Source organism: Thamnophis elegans, chromosome 14 (genome assembly GCF_009769535.1).
Source record: "Thamnophis elegans isolate rThaEle1 chromosome 14, rThaEle1.pri, whole genome shotgun sequence".
Taxonomy (NCBI): Eukaryota; Metazoa; Chordata; class Lepidosauria; order Squamata; family Colubridae; genus Thamnophis; species Thamnophis elegans.
In genome coordinates this window covers 1,303,263-1,319,973 of record NC_045554.1, presented here as the reverse complement: position 1 = coordinate 1,319,973, position 16,711 = coordinate 1,303,263, and the positions used below count along the sequence as shown (strand labels likewise).

The window sequence follows — 16,711 nt, the reverse complement described above, 5'->3', positions numbered from 1 at the left end:
ACCAGAGTAAAGGAGGGAGTTTCTTCAGCAACCTCTTCCAGAGGAAGAAGGCAAATCAGAACTTTAAATCCCAGGCCCAGGTGGTCAGCAAGGTGGCTGCGGTCACCAACTGGCTGACCCGGAAATTCTTGAGCAAACGTAGCAGAACCAGATATGACAAACGAGCAACTGACGACTCTTGGCTAGCCAAGATTGGAGCCAGGAAATTGCCTTTCCCTTCAGAAGATGAAGTCTTGAGACACCGAGCGAATATGAGAAGAGTTCCTGGAGCCAATAAATGTACCTGTTCCGGCCAATACTCGGAGGAATTTGGCCAGTGGGACCACCTGGATTCCGCCGCCTTACAAGATCACTTTGATGATTATGAAGAAGAAGGTGGTGGTTATGATGTCCAGTCCCCTTTCAAGTATGGCTTTTCTGGTTATAACCAGGATTGTTACGGGAGGCATCCGGTGGAAGAAGAATACGGGCCTTATGATGAAGACTACGATGAGCAGGACCCTTACCGGTGCCACCCCCAAGAATATGGGCCGCCTTTCCATTATCCATCTTATGAACCTTATGAGGACTTCAGCAGTGATTATGAAGGGGAAGGTGGCCCACATTGGGCTGGAGAACTGGAACACCCCGAGGAGGAGGAGGAGGAGGAGGAGGAGGAAGAGGAGGAGGCTTACTGTCAACAAGACATGAATGACAGTGACCAAGAATGGGTCTCCCAGTCTTCATACAACCCATACGCTTGTCTGTTGGATGACATTGCTGAGATGGAAGAAGCCGACAGAGCTGAGCCTGAGCCAGAAGATGTCCCCGTTGTTTTCTCCCGTTCTTCTGTGTTTGAACGAGGGGTGGCAGGGAAGACGGTTGCAATGGCACCCTTGAACAGGAAGCTTTTCCCGAGGCCCCAAGTGAAGCTGTTCGGGAAGGAGAAGCTCGATGTCCCTCTGCCCCCTGCCCCACAGATCTCTATGGCTTATTTGGATCCCGAGGAGGAAGGCATCCCTGAGGAAGAAGAGCAGGAGCCTCTAATCTCTCCATTTGCCCAGTTTGATGGTCAGTATCCGGAGCCTTCTGGGTGTCGAGAGACTTTTTCAGAGTTGCTCCCTGTGAGGAAGCTTCAGAGGCCCCACCGGACCAACTTGGGTGGAAGGAACTGGGCTCAGGATCCAAATCACTTGAAGCCTCCTCTTTCTCCAAGAGAATGCGGGAGTCCCCTCGGACAGTTCCTGCAACAATCCATCTCTCAGCCAAGACCGATTCTGAAGCACCACGGGAACCGGAAAAGGAACCAACCAGGCACACGTGAGCCCAACAGAAGAACTCTGTCTCCGCGGTTTGGGAAGAAGGGTCCTCTGGAGCCATCTCCTCCTCCACCCCCAAGGATGCCTTTAGAAAAACCAAGTCCCACCTTCACCCACAGCTCCGTCAAGCAGCTTAGGGGTCCAGGGAAAAGCCACACTATTTTCGCACCTTCTCACACCGCAGTAGCAATGCAGGATGGTCTTCACCAAGAGTTGCAAAGCACTCTCCGGTCAACTTTCAATAGAAAGCCACAGCGAGACCTCAGGTTTTCCCAGAGGAGCACCTCATGGTCCACAACCGGACATCAAGCTCCTTCCTTCAAGGGTAGGAGTCCCCATAACCATGTGTCTTCTCCTTCTCCAAGAACAGCCAAAGAAAACCGGGTGTCATCAGGGGGGCGCAGGACAACCACAAGGGAAAACTCATCCAAGGACGACTCTTTCCAGACCTCTCCTTCCCCTCACCCATCAGCACACAAGCGTCTGGGAAGTCAGCGCAGCCTCTCATCTTCTAGCTTAGCATCTGTTAAAAGCCTGAAGGACACCCCTTTCAGTCGCTCATTATTTCATACCTCCAGCACTCCAGAGTTTCTAGGTTCGGCCAGAAATAGGACCTCTAGAAGGTCTGTCCCACGAGAATCCCATCATCCCACCAGGAGGAGTTTGAAGGCTCCTCCATCACCTCAACCATCCCTTAGGCATTTTGGATCTCCTCCCATTCCAGATCACTTACAACCAACCAGGGCAGTTCATCAGGCATCAATGGACGCTTCGGGAAGCCTCCCCCAGGCTTGGAGCAGGCAGGCCGAGCCCCCAACGAAAGCAGTGAAGCCATTAATGAGAAACCAGCATTTGAGGCAGTTTGGCCACCACTCCCCAGTTTTATCTGCTAGGGGTTCTCCTCACATGCTGTCTCATCAAGGAAGCCACAGAATCAGAACCCGGGAGTCACCCCAAGGCTCATCACTTTATGCCCAACTGCCCTTTGAAATGGGTAGACCAAAGGAAGCTCAGCCCCAGGCCCAGCCCAGGTGGCTCTGTGCCTCAGAAGAAGAAACAGCAACGCCTTGGAGTTCCTCACCCAAGATGGGAGCTACCAGAAGCTCGAGAAATGGTTTTGACTTGCCCCAATCGCCCCTTCAAAGTCCAAGCCGCCGGAAGGACTTCCTTCAGCGCATAGGTCAGCCTCTGGCTGGAATGGTTCAGCCTGCTTCTTCCGTTCAGTTCCTTCCTGGAGAAAGAAGGCGACATTTAGAAGAGGAGAATCCGTATCTTGCGGAGTTTGGTCCAGAAGAGGCTCAAGCTTTCTCAAGGAAGCCGTTTCCCCAGCATTCTCCAGCTGCTGTTGCCTCAATGAAGCAGAAGACAGAGGCCAGGTCTGTCAGGTCTTCTACTCCTAAAGAGGCCCGTAAGCTCTCGGGTGGGCATTTCTCCTGCACCGTCCCTGGTGATCATCGTGGCAGTTTGAGGAGGCCCAATCTCAGCCCCATGTCTCAGAGAACAGTTTCATTCCAAAGGCCCTACACTTTGGAGGAAGAAGGCTCCTCTTCGGCCAGACCGCCCTCCGTTCGCAGCCAGTATAACAAGCCGAGGAGACCAGATTTTGCCCACGGACCTCCTGAGCTTCTAGAACACGACGTGGAAGGAGGCATAGGGAGATATGCCGTGGTGATGCCCCAAGTCCAACCGATGGGTTCTTGCCCTTGGAGAAGGTCCCGGAGGCAGAACCAGCCGTGGTCGGAGTATCACACAGTGAGCGTTCGTGAGATGCCGAACGGTTGGGCCTCGGAGAAGCTCTTCCAGCAGCCTCCAGCGGAGAGTTTTAGGGCTCAGGGGGCTCACCGTGGGGGAGGAAGAGGAAGAGGGAATGGAGTGTTCTGGTACCTGACGCGGGGAGCCTCTGGGCCCAAGAGTGAATATGGAGAAACCAACCAGAATTGGCAATGCAAGGTAATTGAAAGGGTTCCATTCTGCTGGATATTGAAGAGGGTCCGAGGGAGGCAGAACCTGGTGGGGGGGGAGTGAGAATTGGAAAAGTTTTTATTTTATTCTCTTACATACAATTATAAGTATACATTCACATATTTCTTCTTCTTCTTTACATCTGTCATTCTTATACATTTGTTATTCCATTTAAAAGGTTATAATATACAGTTTGGGTTGCTTTGTTTACCATCCCTTCCTGTTATAACACCACCTTATTTTCCCTTTCTTTTCTCCCTCCCTCCCTTCTCTACTTCCTTCCTTCCTCCTCTCCTTCCCCTTCCTTCTTCCCTTACCTCTCCCCTACTCCAACCCACTCTCTTCCCTCTCCTACTCTCTCTCCTTCTCTTCCTCTGCCACCCTCCTCTCCTCCCCTCTTTCTTCCCTCCTCTTCCTCTCATCCTCTCCCCCTTTCTTTTTCTGTTGTTATAGGTGTCTCTTTCAAATCTCAATTTACGTTTTCTTGGGATGGATTTTTCTGCAAACCCAAATATAATTTGTTATCATTTCTTATTCCCTTCCCTTCTTCCCTTGCCCCTCCCCTACTCCTCTCTTCTTCTCCCCCTTCCTACCCTCTCTCCTTCTCTTTCTATTCCTTCCGGCCTTCCTCTCCTTTTCTCTTTCTTCCTTCCTTCCTCTTCCTCTCATCCTCTCCCTCTTTCTTTTTCTGTTGTTGTAGGTGTCTTTTTCAAATCTCAATTTATGTTTCCTTGGGGTGATATTTCCACAAACTCAAATATGGTTTAGCATTGTTTCTTATTCCCTTCCCTTCGCTAATGTATCCTAACTACGTTTTTTCACCGTTTATATCTCACCCTTGAATATATACTTGTACATTTAGTCCTTTCTTTTCTGTTTTCGGAGGGGGGGGAGTGAGAATTAGAGGAGGCCCTTTTGAGTTCAATTCCTCTTGAGCTTCTGAGTCATCCAATGGGATGCAGGTGCCCCAACAGAGATCAACCCATCCAAGGGGATCTGTAACCTTGTGGATTCATCCAGTGTGGCTGAGAGTCTAGCGTGGCATAGCAAGAACCAACCAGCCTCACCAGACATCCCCACTTCTCAGGAGTGGACCCATTGCAGCATTTCACTGCCACGAAATAGAAAAGAGAGGGAAACAAGGACACTCCTAGCAAATGGTGGCTTTTTCCTTGGTTGAACACAAATGGTTTTAGCCTTGGCTGTGCTCCATTTAGGGGAGTCGAGCCTTTGGCGAGTTCCTCAGATGCCCAGCAGTTTCTTTAAGACAAGGTTAAGGTTATCCATCATCCACGGGGACAGACAGACGTTCCACAGGAAAGTGGGGGAGATCCTGAGGTCCCCTCTTGGTCTGATGCAACCCCAGGGAAACTGGGGAGGAGGCCACTGACGGTAGGAAGGCAAGCTTCCTCAGTGTTTCTCTCTCTCTCCCACACACACACAATTGTTTGTCTCCACATCTCCAACCTTCTCCTTTGAAAAAAAGCTCAAACGCAAAGTTGGTTTGGTCCGATTAAAGAGGAGCTGGCAGGGGAAACATAGCAATAGCAGTTAGACTTGTATACCGCTTCATAGGGCTTTCAGCCCTCTCTAAGCGGTTTACAGAGTCAGCATATCGCCCCCAACAACAATCCGGGTCCTCATTTCACCCACCTCGGAAGGATGGAAGGCTGAGTCAACCCTGAGCCGGTGGGATTAGAACAGCCGAACTGCAGAACTGCAGTCAGCTGAAGTAGCCTGCAGTGCTGCATTTAACCACTGCACCACCTTGGCTCTGCAAGGCAGCAAGGCAGCCTCTCTGCTTGGCTCTGGGGGAATCCACACAATGCCCAAGAATCAAAGACACCCATCCTGGCCGGTGTGTGTGTGCATAATATCCCCTTGCAACCAAAGGACAATATGCATAGGGGAGGACACTGAGCCGAGTTGGAACCGGAGGGGAGAATTAATTAGAAGCAGCTACCTGATTCCTCTCTCCTGAGTAATGGAGTGAGTCACTGTTTAATAGCCACTCCACCATGACATCCAACTCAGGTGCGTTTATCACTGTCAAGAGGTGGCCTTTGCAGATGCAGAAGGAAATCCAGGCACCGCTTGCAAACCCCCAACCTTTTCCTAGGTGGAAAGGACGGCAGGGTGGGCAGGAAAAGCAGGCTGGAAGGAGGGGTGGGTTTCATCCTAAGTCAGACCCTTCCCCATGCCACGAAATGCCTTCCGTGACACTTGAGCTGAATCCACCTCTGGGGTTGCTTGGGGGGGGGGGATTCAAAGAGGGACGGGGAGATTTGGGGAGCCTCTCTTGATCTTCTCCTGGCCTTTCCACCAACTTCTAGATGCACTGCATTCACAATTTGCAATCGGCAACCAACCCAGGAGAGGCGAGCTATGACGGCGTGGATGACTTGACCCAACTAGAGTAAGTATTGAAGGATGGGTTCTTGTTGGAGACAAAGGGGTGTGCTGTCCACTCCCGAGAGATAGACAGCTGTCTTGCTGAAACCTGGCAACCTGAAGATGGGTGAACTTCAAGGCCCACAATCCCCCAGCCAGCACATGCACAGAGAGATACATCCCCCCACCCCACCCCCAGCCCATGTATATCTTAATGGAAGTTCTTTTTCTGTTCAGCTCCCCTTGTAGTGTTTTGGGGTGGGCCAAAATTAAACAAAAGATGTATGAAAAGAAGGGAAGACCACTTATGGGAGCATCTTCCACACTGGGCCGATTGAGTCCTCCTTACTAATCTCTCTACTCGTGTGTAGAGTGCAGCCTTTTTTTCATCATTCACCTGAGCCAGGTGGGGCTTAGAACCCTGCTACCTACTAGTTAACAGGAAGCAAAGCTTCCTCTCTCCTGTGTCTTTTCATCCCGTACCTTTATCAGATTTGCTCTGTGGAACTCCTGATGTCAAGATGTATTTCCCCCTCTTAAGGTTGTGTTGTGTTCAGCCGTGTTTGTTCTTTATGCCACAGAGACCTCCAGGAAAGCGTGATCCTTCACAACATCCAAAGGAGGTTTGAGCGGGGGCTGATCTATGTGAGTTGGCTGTTTTCACTTTTGCTCCCCGGGCTTCGAAACCATCGAAAGAATCTCCCAGAGGGATGGGGAGGGTCTGGCTTCAAACCCAACTAAGCCACAAGATCTCCTAGGAGGGCCAGGCTTGGTCTTCCTCACAGCCTCGTAGGGATGGTGACCAAGGTGGAACGGAAGTAGAGAATTTGGCACCTGACTGGTGGCCTTTTTCCTTCAAGAAGAAAAGACTCAACGACAAAATATAGGTGTTGAATTGAAAAGTTCTGGTAGGGTTTTTAAATATGACTTTCCTTCTGTAGGTTCTCACCCTATATTTTGCAATGTCTGTTCATAAAGCATAGGGATTGCCCAGTTCAGAGTAAACCAGGAGTTTATTCTGTGGGGATTCTATGGAGCTTGAAGTTATGATGTTTGGATTCACCCAGAGCACTAAGTCCTCTAGAATGTTGTGTTTTTTGCTTTCCCTAACATGTGTTCTGTGTGTGTGTCTGTCTGTCTGTCTATCTCTCTGTATCTATCTATCTATCTATCTATCTATCTATCTATCTATCTATCTATCTATCTATCTATCTATCATCTATGCCAAATGTATGTTGTGTTTTTTAAACTGTTTTTGTTTCTCCCCCCATTTGTAATTTTATTTTATTTCATATTTGTAAGCCGCCCCGAGTCCTCTGGGATTGGGCGGCATATAAACTCATTAAATTACGAAACGAATTATCTATCTATCATCTATCTATCTATCTATCTATCTATCTATCTATCTATCTATCTATCTATCTATCTATCTATCATCCATCCATCCATCCTTCTCTCTCTCCCTCCCTCCCTCCCTCCCTCTCTCTCTCTCTCTCTCTCATACACACCACGTTCCTCTTACTCTCTGACAGACCTACATAGGTAGCATCCTGGTGTCAGTGAATCCTTACAAAATGTTCAACATCTACGGAACGGACCACGTCCTGAAGTATGAAGGCAAAGCTTTGGGAGAGAACCCGCCGTGAGTCCCTTACTGGCTGCAGGTTTGATCTGGAGGGCGTTTCACTCCCTCCTGCAGAAATGGGGGCAGTTTCATTACCCCGGGCTCTTTTGACGGGCAATGTTCTTAGCCCTGGTGGCCCTGAGGATGCCCTCGTGTTCTTCTGTGGGTCAGGAAAGGCTGACCAGGTGCTTCCTGAAATCTCAAGAGGTTTGGATGGATAATGTCTCGGCTGCTTCTGAGTCTTCTCGCCCAGCAAACCAGAGGATTCGCAACTACAATTCATATATCATTCCGATCCTCTGCTTCTATTGGTTAGGGCTGGGAATCTGAAACAGCTAGAAAGCATAAATGAACAGCCTGTCTTCCCTTGGGTATAGTTCTACTTTAATTGGCAGTGATTCTCTAACATTGCAACTAGTTGGCCTCCCTGTGTTGGTGTTTCTATAAGTGGTTCCTTCCGTGTGTGTCTTAAGTATTGTTATTAAGGCTCGTGGGAATGCTAGCTAGAAAGACGCCATTCTTGACTTGAGAGCAACCCGCCCCCTATTTTTAAAGACAGCTTGAGGCTTTCTCCCTTCTCTTCTTCTGCAGACACCTCTTTGCAATCACTAACGTTGCCTACAGCAAGTTGAGAGATGCCAAACTCAACCAATGTATCATCATTAGGTGAGCTCGGGATGTTCCCTCTGAGAATAGTCCTCAAAGTAGCTAAGAGAAGAAGGAGGACTCCTTCCCCCCTCCTCCCATCTCCTTTCAGGGCAGGTCCCTGTTGAGATGCTTCCTTGGGCTCAAGGCTCCTTCCATCTGGTTTGCTTCTAGTGGAGAAAGCGGATCGGGCAAAACCGAAGCCACCAAGCTGATTCTTCGTTACCTGGCAGCTATCAACCAGAAACACCTTGCGACTCAGCAGGTAGGACAGAGGGGATGAGCAGAGGCAGCGAGACTCAGCCACAGCCTTGGTGCTCCCCTAAGGCCCAGTTGAGGTCAACGGGTGGGTGGGTGAAGGGGGAATTGCCCTGATCCTTTGAAGACCTTCTGTTGCTTCCTACCTTCTGCTGCCATGCTGTTCTTGACGCTTCCCTAGATAAAGGTATGGGGCATGGTGTGCATCAGGTTTAATTGGTTAATGCCATGCTCTGTGCATGAACTCAACTGGGAAGGGATTAGTTTGACCCTGTCTCATGTTCTCACCTCTTGGAGAATGAGGGCTTCCCCTCTGAGCAATCGGTCCATCTCCATTCATTATCGGTTGACTTCTTGAACGCGGATGGCTGTTTCCTCCAAGCTGAAGTGATGAAGACTCATTTCCGAACCTTTCCTACGTGATTTGGACTCAGGTGACCGATACACCTGGCTACCTTTCTTATGGCTGACTGCAGTAAGGGATCTTGCCTCCAAAATTCAGTCATTGCTCAGAGGTCAAGCTGAGGTGGCGCAGTGGTTAGAGTGCAGCACTGCAGGCTACTTCAGCTGAAAGCAGTTGTGCAGTTCGGCTGTTCAAATCTCACCGGCTCAAAGGTTGACTCAGCCTTCCATCCTTCCGAGGTGGGTGAAATGAAGACCCGGATTGTTGGGGGCGATATGCTGACTCTGTAAACCGCTTAGAGAGGGCTGAAAGCCCTATGAAGCGGTATATAAGTCTAACTGCTATTGCTATTGCTACTGCAAATAAATATTCTGATTTCTCTACTTTCACATCAGCTGTTGCTCTACTCTTCTCTTCTCTCTCTCTCTCTCTCTCTCTCTCCCCCCCTGTTTTTTTTTTAAAAATGGGAGATTCATGGAACATTTTGTCCATTCTCCACACTGCTTTTCTCTCTGGTGCTTTGGCAGGCTGGATTTTGGCGATTAAACAAAAAACAGGTTAATGTAACAGCCAGGGCACATTGAGGTTTAGAGACCTCCCTTCCCTCTAATTGACCCTATTCATAGGTCCTTCCCATTTTATTACTCCCAATGGGGATTTGTGACAATTGCTCCTTAATTGCCTCTTGGCAAGGTTTGGTTTCTGTGGGAGAAGAGGACGGAGTAATTGATTTCCCTTCACGAGGGATTTCCTCCTCTGTTTTTAAAACCACAAAATTGGGCTCTCTCGCTAAGTAAAAATGAACCTTCAAAAGCAACAGGAAGAATCGAATATCCAACTTCAAACAGGAATGGGAAGGACAGATTTGGTTTGATTTGATTCTATTTGATTTGATCTGATCTGCTCCTGCATTCATCTACATGCTTGGAGGTTTTCATATATGTTTGACCCTTTCTTAGAGCTTTGATTTTTACATCTATATTGCTCTTGTATTTTAACCGCTTGAGCCAGATTCTCGAAGCGACTCCTCTTCTGGAATCCTTTGGAAATGCCAAGACCGTGCGGAATGACAACTCCAGCAGATTTGGGAAATTTGTGGAACTCTTTCTGGAGGAGTAAGTAATCCGAACCCTCGTAGGTCTTCTTACTAAGCCCTCCTCCCCTACTTACAGCCTCTCTGCTTCTTCCCATCCGACCCTGCCTTCAGGGGCCCCACATGATGGAGATAATCCTTGACTTACACATATTTGTTTAGTGACTGTTTGAAGTTAACAGCTGCCCTGGGAAAAGTGACTGATGACCGGTTGTCTTTCTCCAGCAACGGGTTGATCTGTGGTGCCATCACCTCCCAGTACCTTCTGGAAAAATCACGAGTCATCTTTCAGGTAAGGTTTTCCTCTGTTCTTGGGTTGGCCTAGTCATGGCAAGCAAGGGAGACTCTAGCAAAGCAGGGGAGAAGTGCAACCGGCCCATTTCCTTTTTAAGCATTGCAAAGGAAGCCTTTGGAAGGAAATAAAAGAGTTAGCATTTGCAGGGAGCTGGCTTGGAAAGAGCCTCTCTCCAGCTTGCATCTGTTATGAATAATGCTTTGGATTTAGCTGGTTACTTTGATCCTCTAAAATTAACTAAGTGGTACTGTTGGTTGCAAGTGGCTCAGTGGCTAAGATGCTGAGCTTGTCGATCAGAAGGTCGTCAGCTCAGCGGTTCGAATCCCTAGCGCCGCATAACGGCGTGAGCACCCGTTACTTCTCTCCGCTTCTGCCAAATGAGCAGTTCGAAAGCCTGTAAAAATGCAAGTAGAAAAATAGGGACCACCTTTGGTGGGAAGGTAACAGCTTTCCATGCACCTTTCCATGGCATTTAGTCATGCCGGCCACATGACCACGGAGACGTCTTCGGACAGCGCTGGCTCTTCGGCTTTGAAATGGAGATGAGCACCGCCCCCTAGAGTTGGGAACAACTACCACATATGTGCGAGGGGAATCTTTACTTTCACTACTGGTTGCATGCATCTGACCAAACTGTGATGATTGTCTACAAAAGGAATGAGAGATGGATTAGATTTGAACAGCAGTTGAGCATTTATTAAAAAGCAGAAGTGGATAATAAGGAAAATTGAAAAGATTTGTTCTAGCATTATGAGCCCTCTCAACAAATGATTCTTTTTAGAAGAGTTCTCCAAGTGTGCTTAGAAATATTAAATCAAGAGAGCATCGAGGCTCTCTCGATGCTACATATTTTCATATATGGTGGACCTGCCAAAAGGTTAAGGCATTTTGGATAAAAATATGGTGGATTATGCAAAATATTTTTAAAAGAAGGATAAAGTTTACTCCTCAGCTATTCTTACTAGGTATAGGTACTGACTTTACAGTGGTAGAGACTAACTTGATTCTGCACCTAATAACTGCAGCAAGACTGTTGGTGGCGCAATACTGGAAGAAGGAAGACTTGCCTACAATCCAAGAATGGACATTGAAAGTCACAAACTTAGCCGAGATGGCTAAAATATCGGCATATCTTAAAGATCACTCAAATGAGAGATATAGACGAGACTGGAAAAAAATGGATTGACTATATACAAAATAAGTACGGGACCAAGAAATTCCAGTTAGCCTATGCTTAAGATCAGAAATGATTTAAATTGTTTAAAGTTGGTTCAGCAAGAAGAAGCTAAGGTCAATGTAGAATGTCATTAATTTTTTTTTCCTCAATAGATTTTAGACTGTGGCTGTTAGAAATCCATACCGTGTACGGGTTCTGGGAAGTCGGGGGGGGGGGGGGGGGGGAAGGTGGAGGGGGGTTGGGGGAGAGGGTGGAGGGAGGGAGGGGTATATATTAGGCTAGACAAGAATTTGGTGGTAAACTAGAATTACTTTGATATACAAGAAATTGTACTTCGATGTCTTACTGATTGAGGAATGATGAAATGTTTGTATTAAAAGAAATAAAACTTTTGAAACAAGGTCAAAAAAAAAGAAAGAAAAAGAAAACAAAAGAAATATTAAATCAAGTGCAATCCTATGTAATTTTTTTATTTTATTTTTCCTTACTTTCATTGGTAGCCATTCTGGTTTTTTGCACTTGGGTGTCAACATATCTTGGTTTCTCACTCATCGTCACCCTTCACATCCATCGGTCTTGTCTTTGACTCATTCTCTAGGCCAAAAATGAACGAAACTACCACATTTTTTACGAGATGCTGGCTGGTCTCCCCACGCAGCAGAAGCAGGCCTTTTGTCTTCAAGGTGCAGAAACCTACTATTATCTGAACCAGGTATGGAGCTGAGTGAGAACTCCTCGTAGTTTTTCCTTCATGATGATGCCTTTGTCCTGCAAATTTCTGCTTCTTCAATTTCTCAGATACTTAAAAGGTCCACAAAGTGGTGGCTCAGGTCAGATTGTCCAAGAACTCAGATACCTTCTCAGAGATTTCTGACAAAATGAAAATGGGGAAGAAAAAGAGAAGGGTGAATTCTTAAGATCCAGGAGAAAGCAGTAAACCTTGATCAAAGTGAGCCTTGATCTAGGTTGGACCAACTGATCCTCATTTATTGGGAAAAGTCAGTGTTGGTCACATCCTGCCAATTGCTGGGAGAAGCCGAGCTCTGCTTCTTTGCAGCTCTTCGGTCTCAGGACATTTAAGTAGAAGAAGATGAGGTCTCCATTGGAAGAGAAGATGCTTCTTCTGGATTCTCCTGCCATTAAAGTCACTAGGACAAGAAAACATGAACTGGGATCTGAAAGAGACACCTATAACAATAGAAAAAGAAAGGAAGGGAAGAAGGAAGGAAAGGAGTAGAGAATGGAGGGACGAAGGAAAGGAAAGGAGTGGAGGGTAGAAGAGAGAGGAAGAGAAGGAGAGATAGTAGGAGAGGAAGAAGAAGTGTGGAGGAGAGGTAAGGGAAGAAGAAAGAGGTAAGGGAAGGTGGGTGGAAGGGAGAGAAAAATAAGAAGAGGAGGGAGGAAGAGAAAGAAAGAGTAGGAGAGAAGGAGAAGAAAAAGGGTAGGAGTAGGGAAGAGGTAAGGGAAGGAAGAAGGGGATGGAGATGAGGAAGGAAGGAAGTAGAGAAGGAAGGGAGGGAGAAAAGAAAAGAAAGAGAAAACGAGGTGGTGTCTTAGCAGGTGCGAAGGATGGTAAACAAAGCATTTTGAACTATACCTTATAACCTTCCAAATGGAATAATAATAATATAAGAATGGCAAAGAAAAAGAATAACTATGTGAATGTATACCTATAACTGTATGTAAGAGAATAAATGACAGTAAAAATATAAAGCACAATATAGGTAAATAATATTTGGTCATAAGTAGCTAAGTATAAATAAATAAAGAATTGTACATAAAAATGGATAACGAATAAGGAGATTATGAACGCAAGATAGAAATGTATAGAAGGGAAAACACTAACTGCAAAGAAACCGATTCGGAGCTGGTATGATATACGATGGAACTTATTGTTCCTATGTTGTTTTTAAGTTATGTGTTTGTTTTTGTTGATGTGCTTATGTGTGTAAAATAAAAATTTATAAATATAAAAAAAAAAGTCACTAGGACATGCCGTTGGGAGTCAGATGTTTTCCTGCTGTCTTCCCCAGGGAGGCGACTGCGAGATTCCTGGCAAAACGGACCTAGAAGACTTTCATCGGCTGCTCGACACCATGGAGGTCTTGAATTTCAGCCTCCAAGACCAGGACAGCATCTTCCGAATCCTGTCTTCCATCCTCCACTTGGGGAACGTCTACTTTGAAAAGTATGAGGTAGGAGGCAGCCCCGGAGGTCGGAGAGATGATTCCCTTTCCCAAGGAAGACGTTTGAGATTCATTTGGGTACTTGCAGACCGACTGCCAGGAAGTGGCCTCTGTGCTGAGCGCCAAGGAGATCCGGGTCGTGGCTGAGCTGTTGCAAATCTCTCCCGAAGGCCTGCAAAAGTCGATCACCTACAAAGTGACGGTGAGGGAGCCAAAACCTAGACATGCACACACACACACAAAGGCAGGTCTGCAATGCGATCCACACTGAGCCCATAGCTCACAACATCTGGGATAGCTCTGGTGTTTTGTTTCCCCCCCAAGTGTTGTTTGCAAGTAACAACACCTTCAGAGTCAAAGGGAGCAAGTGGAATCAGGACGGGAGGTTGGAACAAACCTTGAGATGCTCCGCAGCATTCTTGTCTCAACAGGGAGGACGGGAGTCTGTTGAGAACATCAGGTCTCACCATCAATGGATGGAGAAACTGCTCACCATCCACCCCAAGTTTCAGTTTGAACAAAGGGGGAAAGTTTGGAAGCTCCCATAACTACCGTGTTTCCCTGAAAAGAAGACAGGGTCTTATTTTCTTTTGAACCCCCCCCCCAATAATCCCTTGGTCTTATTTTCGGGGAGGTCTTATTATTTTTGAGGTGCAGGAGGCAGCGAGCGTGGTCACCTCATAGCTGGTGCTGGGTTGCAATATTTTCAGGGAGGGCTTATTTTGGGGAAAGGGCTTATTTTAGCACATGCGCCAGAGGTGGGTTCCTACCAGTTCGCACCAGTTCGGAAGAACCGGTTCGTCAAATCTACCGAACAGGTTAGAAGAGGTTCCACCAGTGGACCACACCTACAGAAGAGGTTCCAAATTTTTTTGAAACCAACCACTTACACACACACACAGTCACACAGAGAGAGAAAGAGAAAGAAAGGAAGAAAGAAATAAAGAAAAAAAGAAAAAAGAAAGAAAAAGTGAGAGAGATGAAAGAAAAAATGGAAAAAGGGACAGAGAGACAAAAGGAAGGAAAGAGAGAGAGAGAGAGAGAGAGAGAACACATGGCCGGCAAGCCACTACTACCAGGTCACATGGCCGACAAGCCACTCCCACAAAGGAGGCCACACCCACAGAGTAGGTTCAAAAAAAATTTGAAACCCACCACTGGCATGCGCTCAAAAGCCCGGTTGGGCTTATTATCCATGGAGGTCTTATTTTTGGGAAAACAAAAATGGCCTTTTCTGTCCATCCTACAATCTCAGTTCCCATCTCCAAGCTTTGTAACTAACAATCATGGGCCTCTTATGATTATACTTTGTTCCTCTGAACTAAATACCCCACTCTTTGGACATGAAAATATCATATTGAACTATTCCACAATAAGCAGTCTACAGAAGCCCCATCCCATGGTACCCCTGTGAAAATATTCTGGAGGGGCTGGTGGGCACAGGGAAGAGAAGGCAACCATCCTGGTTCTCCCTTTGGTTTTTTATAGGAAACGCAGAGGGACAAGATTTTCACACCACTCACTGTAGAAAGTGCCGTGGATGCCAGGTAAAGAGAGAATGGAGGAAGGATGATGCCCATCTTGGTGTCGTAAGTTGGAGGCCACCGTGCTTAAAGCAACATCCGTTGCCTGCGTGTGTCCTTCCAGTTCTGATGTTCTGCCTTGTGGGTGGTTAAGTCTTCCCTCGATTTTCTCTTTCCAGAGATGCCATTGCCAAGATCCTTTACTCACTGCTTTTCAACTGGCTGATGGACAGGGTCAACAAGCAGATGTACCCCAAGCAAAACACCCTCTCCATTGCCATCTTGGATATCTACGGCTTTGAGGTGAGGAAGAGAGAACTAAGCTAAAGATGCACCTTTAGGGCAGTGGTCTCCAACCTTGGCAACTTTAAGACTTGTGGACTTCAACTCCAGAGTTCCTCAGCCAGCAAAGCTGGCTGAGGAACTCTGGGAGTTGAAGTCCACAGGTCTTAAAGTTGCCAAGGTTGGAGACCACTGCCTTAGGGTATTCTGCCATGCCCTTCTGAGGAGAGAGAGAGAGGAGGAAAACGCAACTGTGATCTCCTTGGGTATCTTCCTCTTCCGATTTACAGAGGCTATAGGTATCTTCTGCCGCCGAGCCCTTAAAGTGGACTTCTAGAAAATTCATGGGTCATCCTCTTTTCTTGCTATTTCTTTCCAAGTTTGGGACCTTTTCATAGGTCATCCCAGCTTATAATTGAAAGTTAACAATTATGTTTAAGTACCAGTCCGTTTTTGTTGGTGGTTCCTCGCAGCTCACCTCTGATTAAGCACGTGGCTTGGTAGGTTAATTTGGAAGGAGGGAAGGAGGGAGGGAAGCAAGGAGGGAAGGAAGGAGGGAAGGAGAGAAGGAGAGAAGAAAGGAGGGAAGGAAGGAGGGAAGGAAGAAGAGAAGAAGAGAAGAAAGGAGGGAAGGAAGGAGGGAATGTAGGAGAGAAGGAAGGGGGAAGGAAGGAGGAAAGGAAGGGGGAAAGGAAGGAGAGAAGGAGAAAAGAAAGGGAAGGAAGGAAGGAGGGAAGGAAGGAGGGAAAGAGAGAAGGAGGGAAGGGGAAGGAGGGAGGGAAGGAAGGGGAGTAGGAGAGAAGAAACAAGGGAAGGAAAGAGGGAGGGAGGGAAGAAGAAGTAGGACCGTTGTAAGATAAGATGGATCTATGGGATGTTAAAAAAGCAATCTTCAAGTATATTGTTAACAGTAGGGAAAAATTGTTATAAATACATATTATTAATAACAGTTATGAGATCATATAATTGTGAATGTATATATGAAATTGATAAAATAAATAAAAAAACTAATAATAATAATAATTTGTTTGCTCAATGTATGGCTGCCAAAGTATGGGTTCCTCGGGGTTTACACAACTGGTTAAACAGTGTGCAGCCAAATTCTTAAAGCAGCAAAAACAATCCACATTGGATGATGGAACTTCTAAATTCCTCCTTCTCTCTTCCCTCCCTGCTTTTCTCATAGGATCTTGGTTTCAACAGTTTCGAGCAGCTGTGTATTAATTATGCCAATGAATATCTCCAATATTTATTTAATAAGATCGTCTTTAAGGAAGAACAGGTAAGACCGGGAGGAGGAACAAATGCCCTTGAAGGCTGCTGGTTGAATCAGACCCAGCTTTGTGCCAAGGAAACTAAAATGCACCTGGCATTTTCCTTGGTGGCTCTCTGCTTTATGTTAGAAGATCTCCTTGGAAAATATCCTACACAGCGGAGGGCAAATAGCAATGCAGTTTTTAAAATAGATCTTCACCACTTATGGTCAAGAGGTAATTTAAGACTTCGAAGGCACGTCCATCTCAGTGGTGGCTTGCTCCCGGTTCGGCCGAACCAGAAGCAGCGGCTGCAGGAGG

General features: G+C 46.7%; 1 protein-coding gene across 1 annotated transcript in view; it reads left to right on the top strand.

Annotated features, from left to right (window-relative positions):
* Window positions 1–16,711, top strand: part of MYO15A (myosin XVA) — a 60,157-nt gene that overhangs the window by 739 nt on the left and 42,707 nt on the right. Inside the window, 17 exon segments of the mRNA XM_032230980.1 lie at window positions 44–1,921; window positions 2,023–2,158; window positions 2,523–3,248; window positions 5,594–5,676; window positions 6,233–6,296; window positions 7,184–7,293; window positions 7,867–7,941; window positions 8,095–8,185; window positions 8,360–8,365; window positions 9,593–9,696; window positions 9,900–9,966; window positions 11,745–11,858; window positions 13,180–13,341; window positions 13,421–13,534; window positions 14,821–14,879; window positions 15,035–15,158; window positions 16,324–16,419. Coding sequence (XP_032086871.1) covers window positions 44–1,921; window positions 2,023–2,158; window positions 2,523–3,248; window positions 5,594–5,676; window positions 6,233–6,296; window positions 7,184–7,293; window positions 7,867–7,941; window positions 8,095–8,185; window positions 8,360–8,365; window positions 9,593–9,696; window positions 9,900–9,966; window positions 11,745–11,858; window positions 13,180–13,341; window positions 13,421–13,534; window positions 14,821–14,879; window positions 15,035–15,158; window positions 16,324–16,419 — 4,009 coding nt within the window.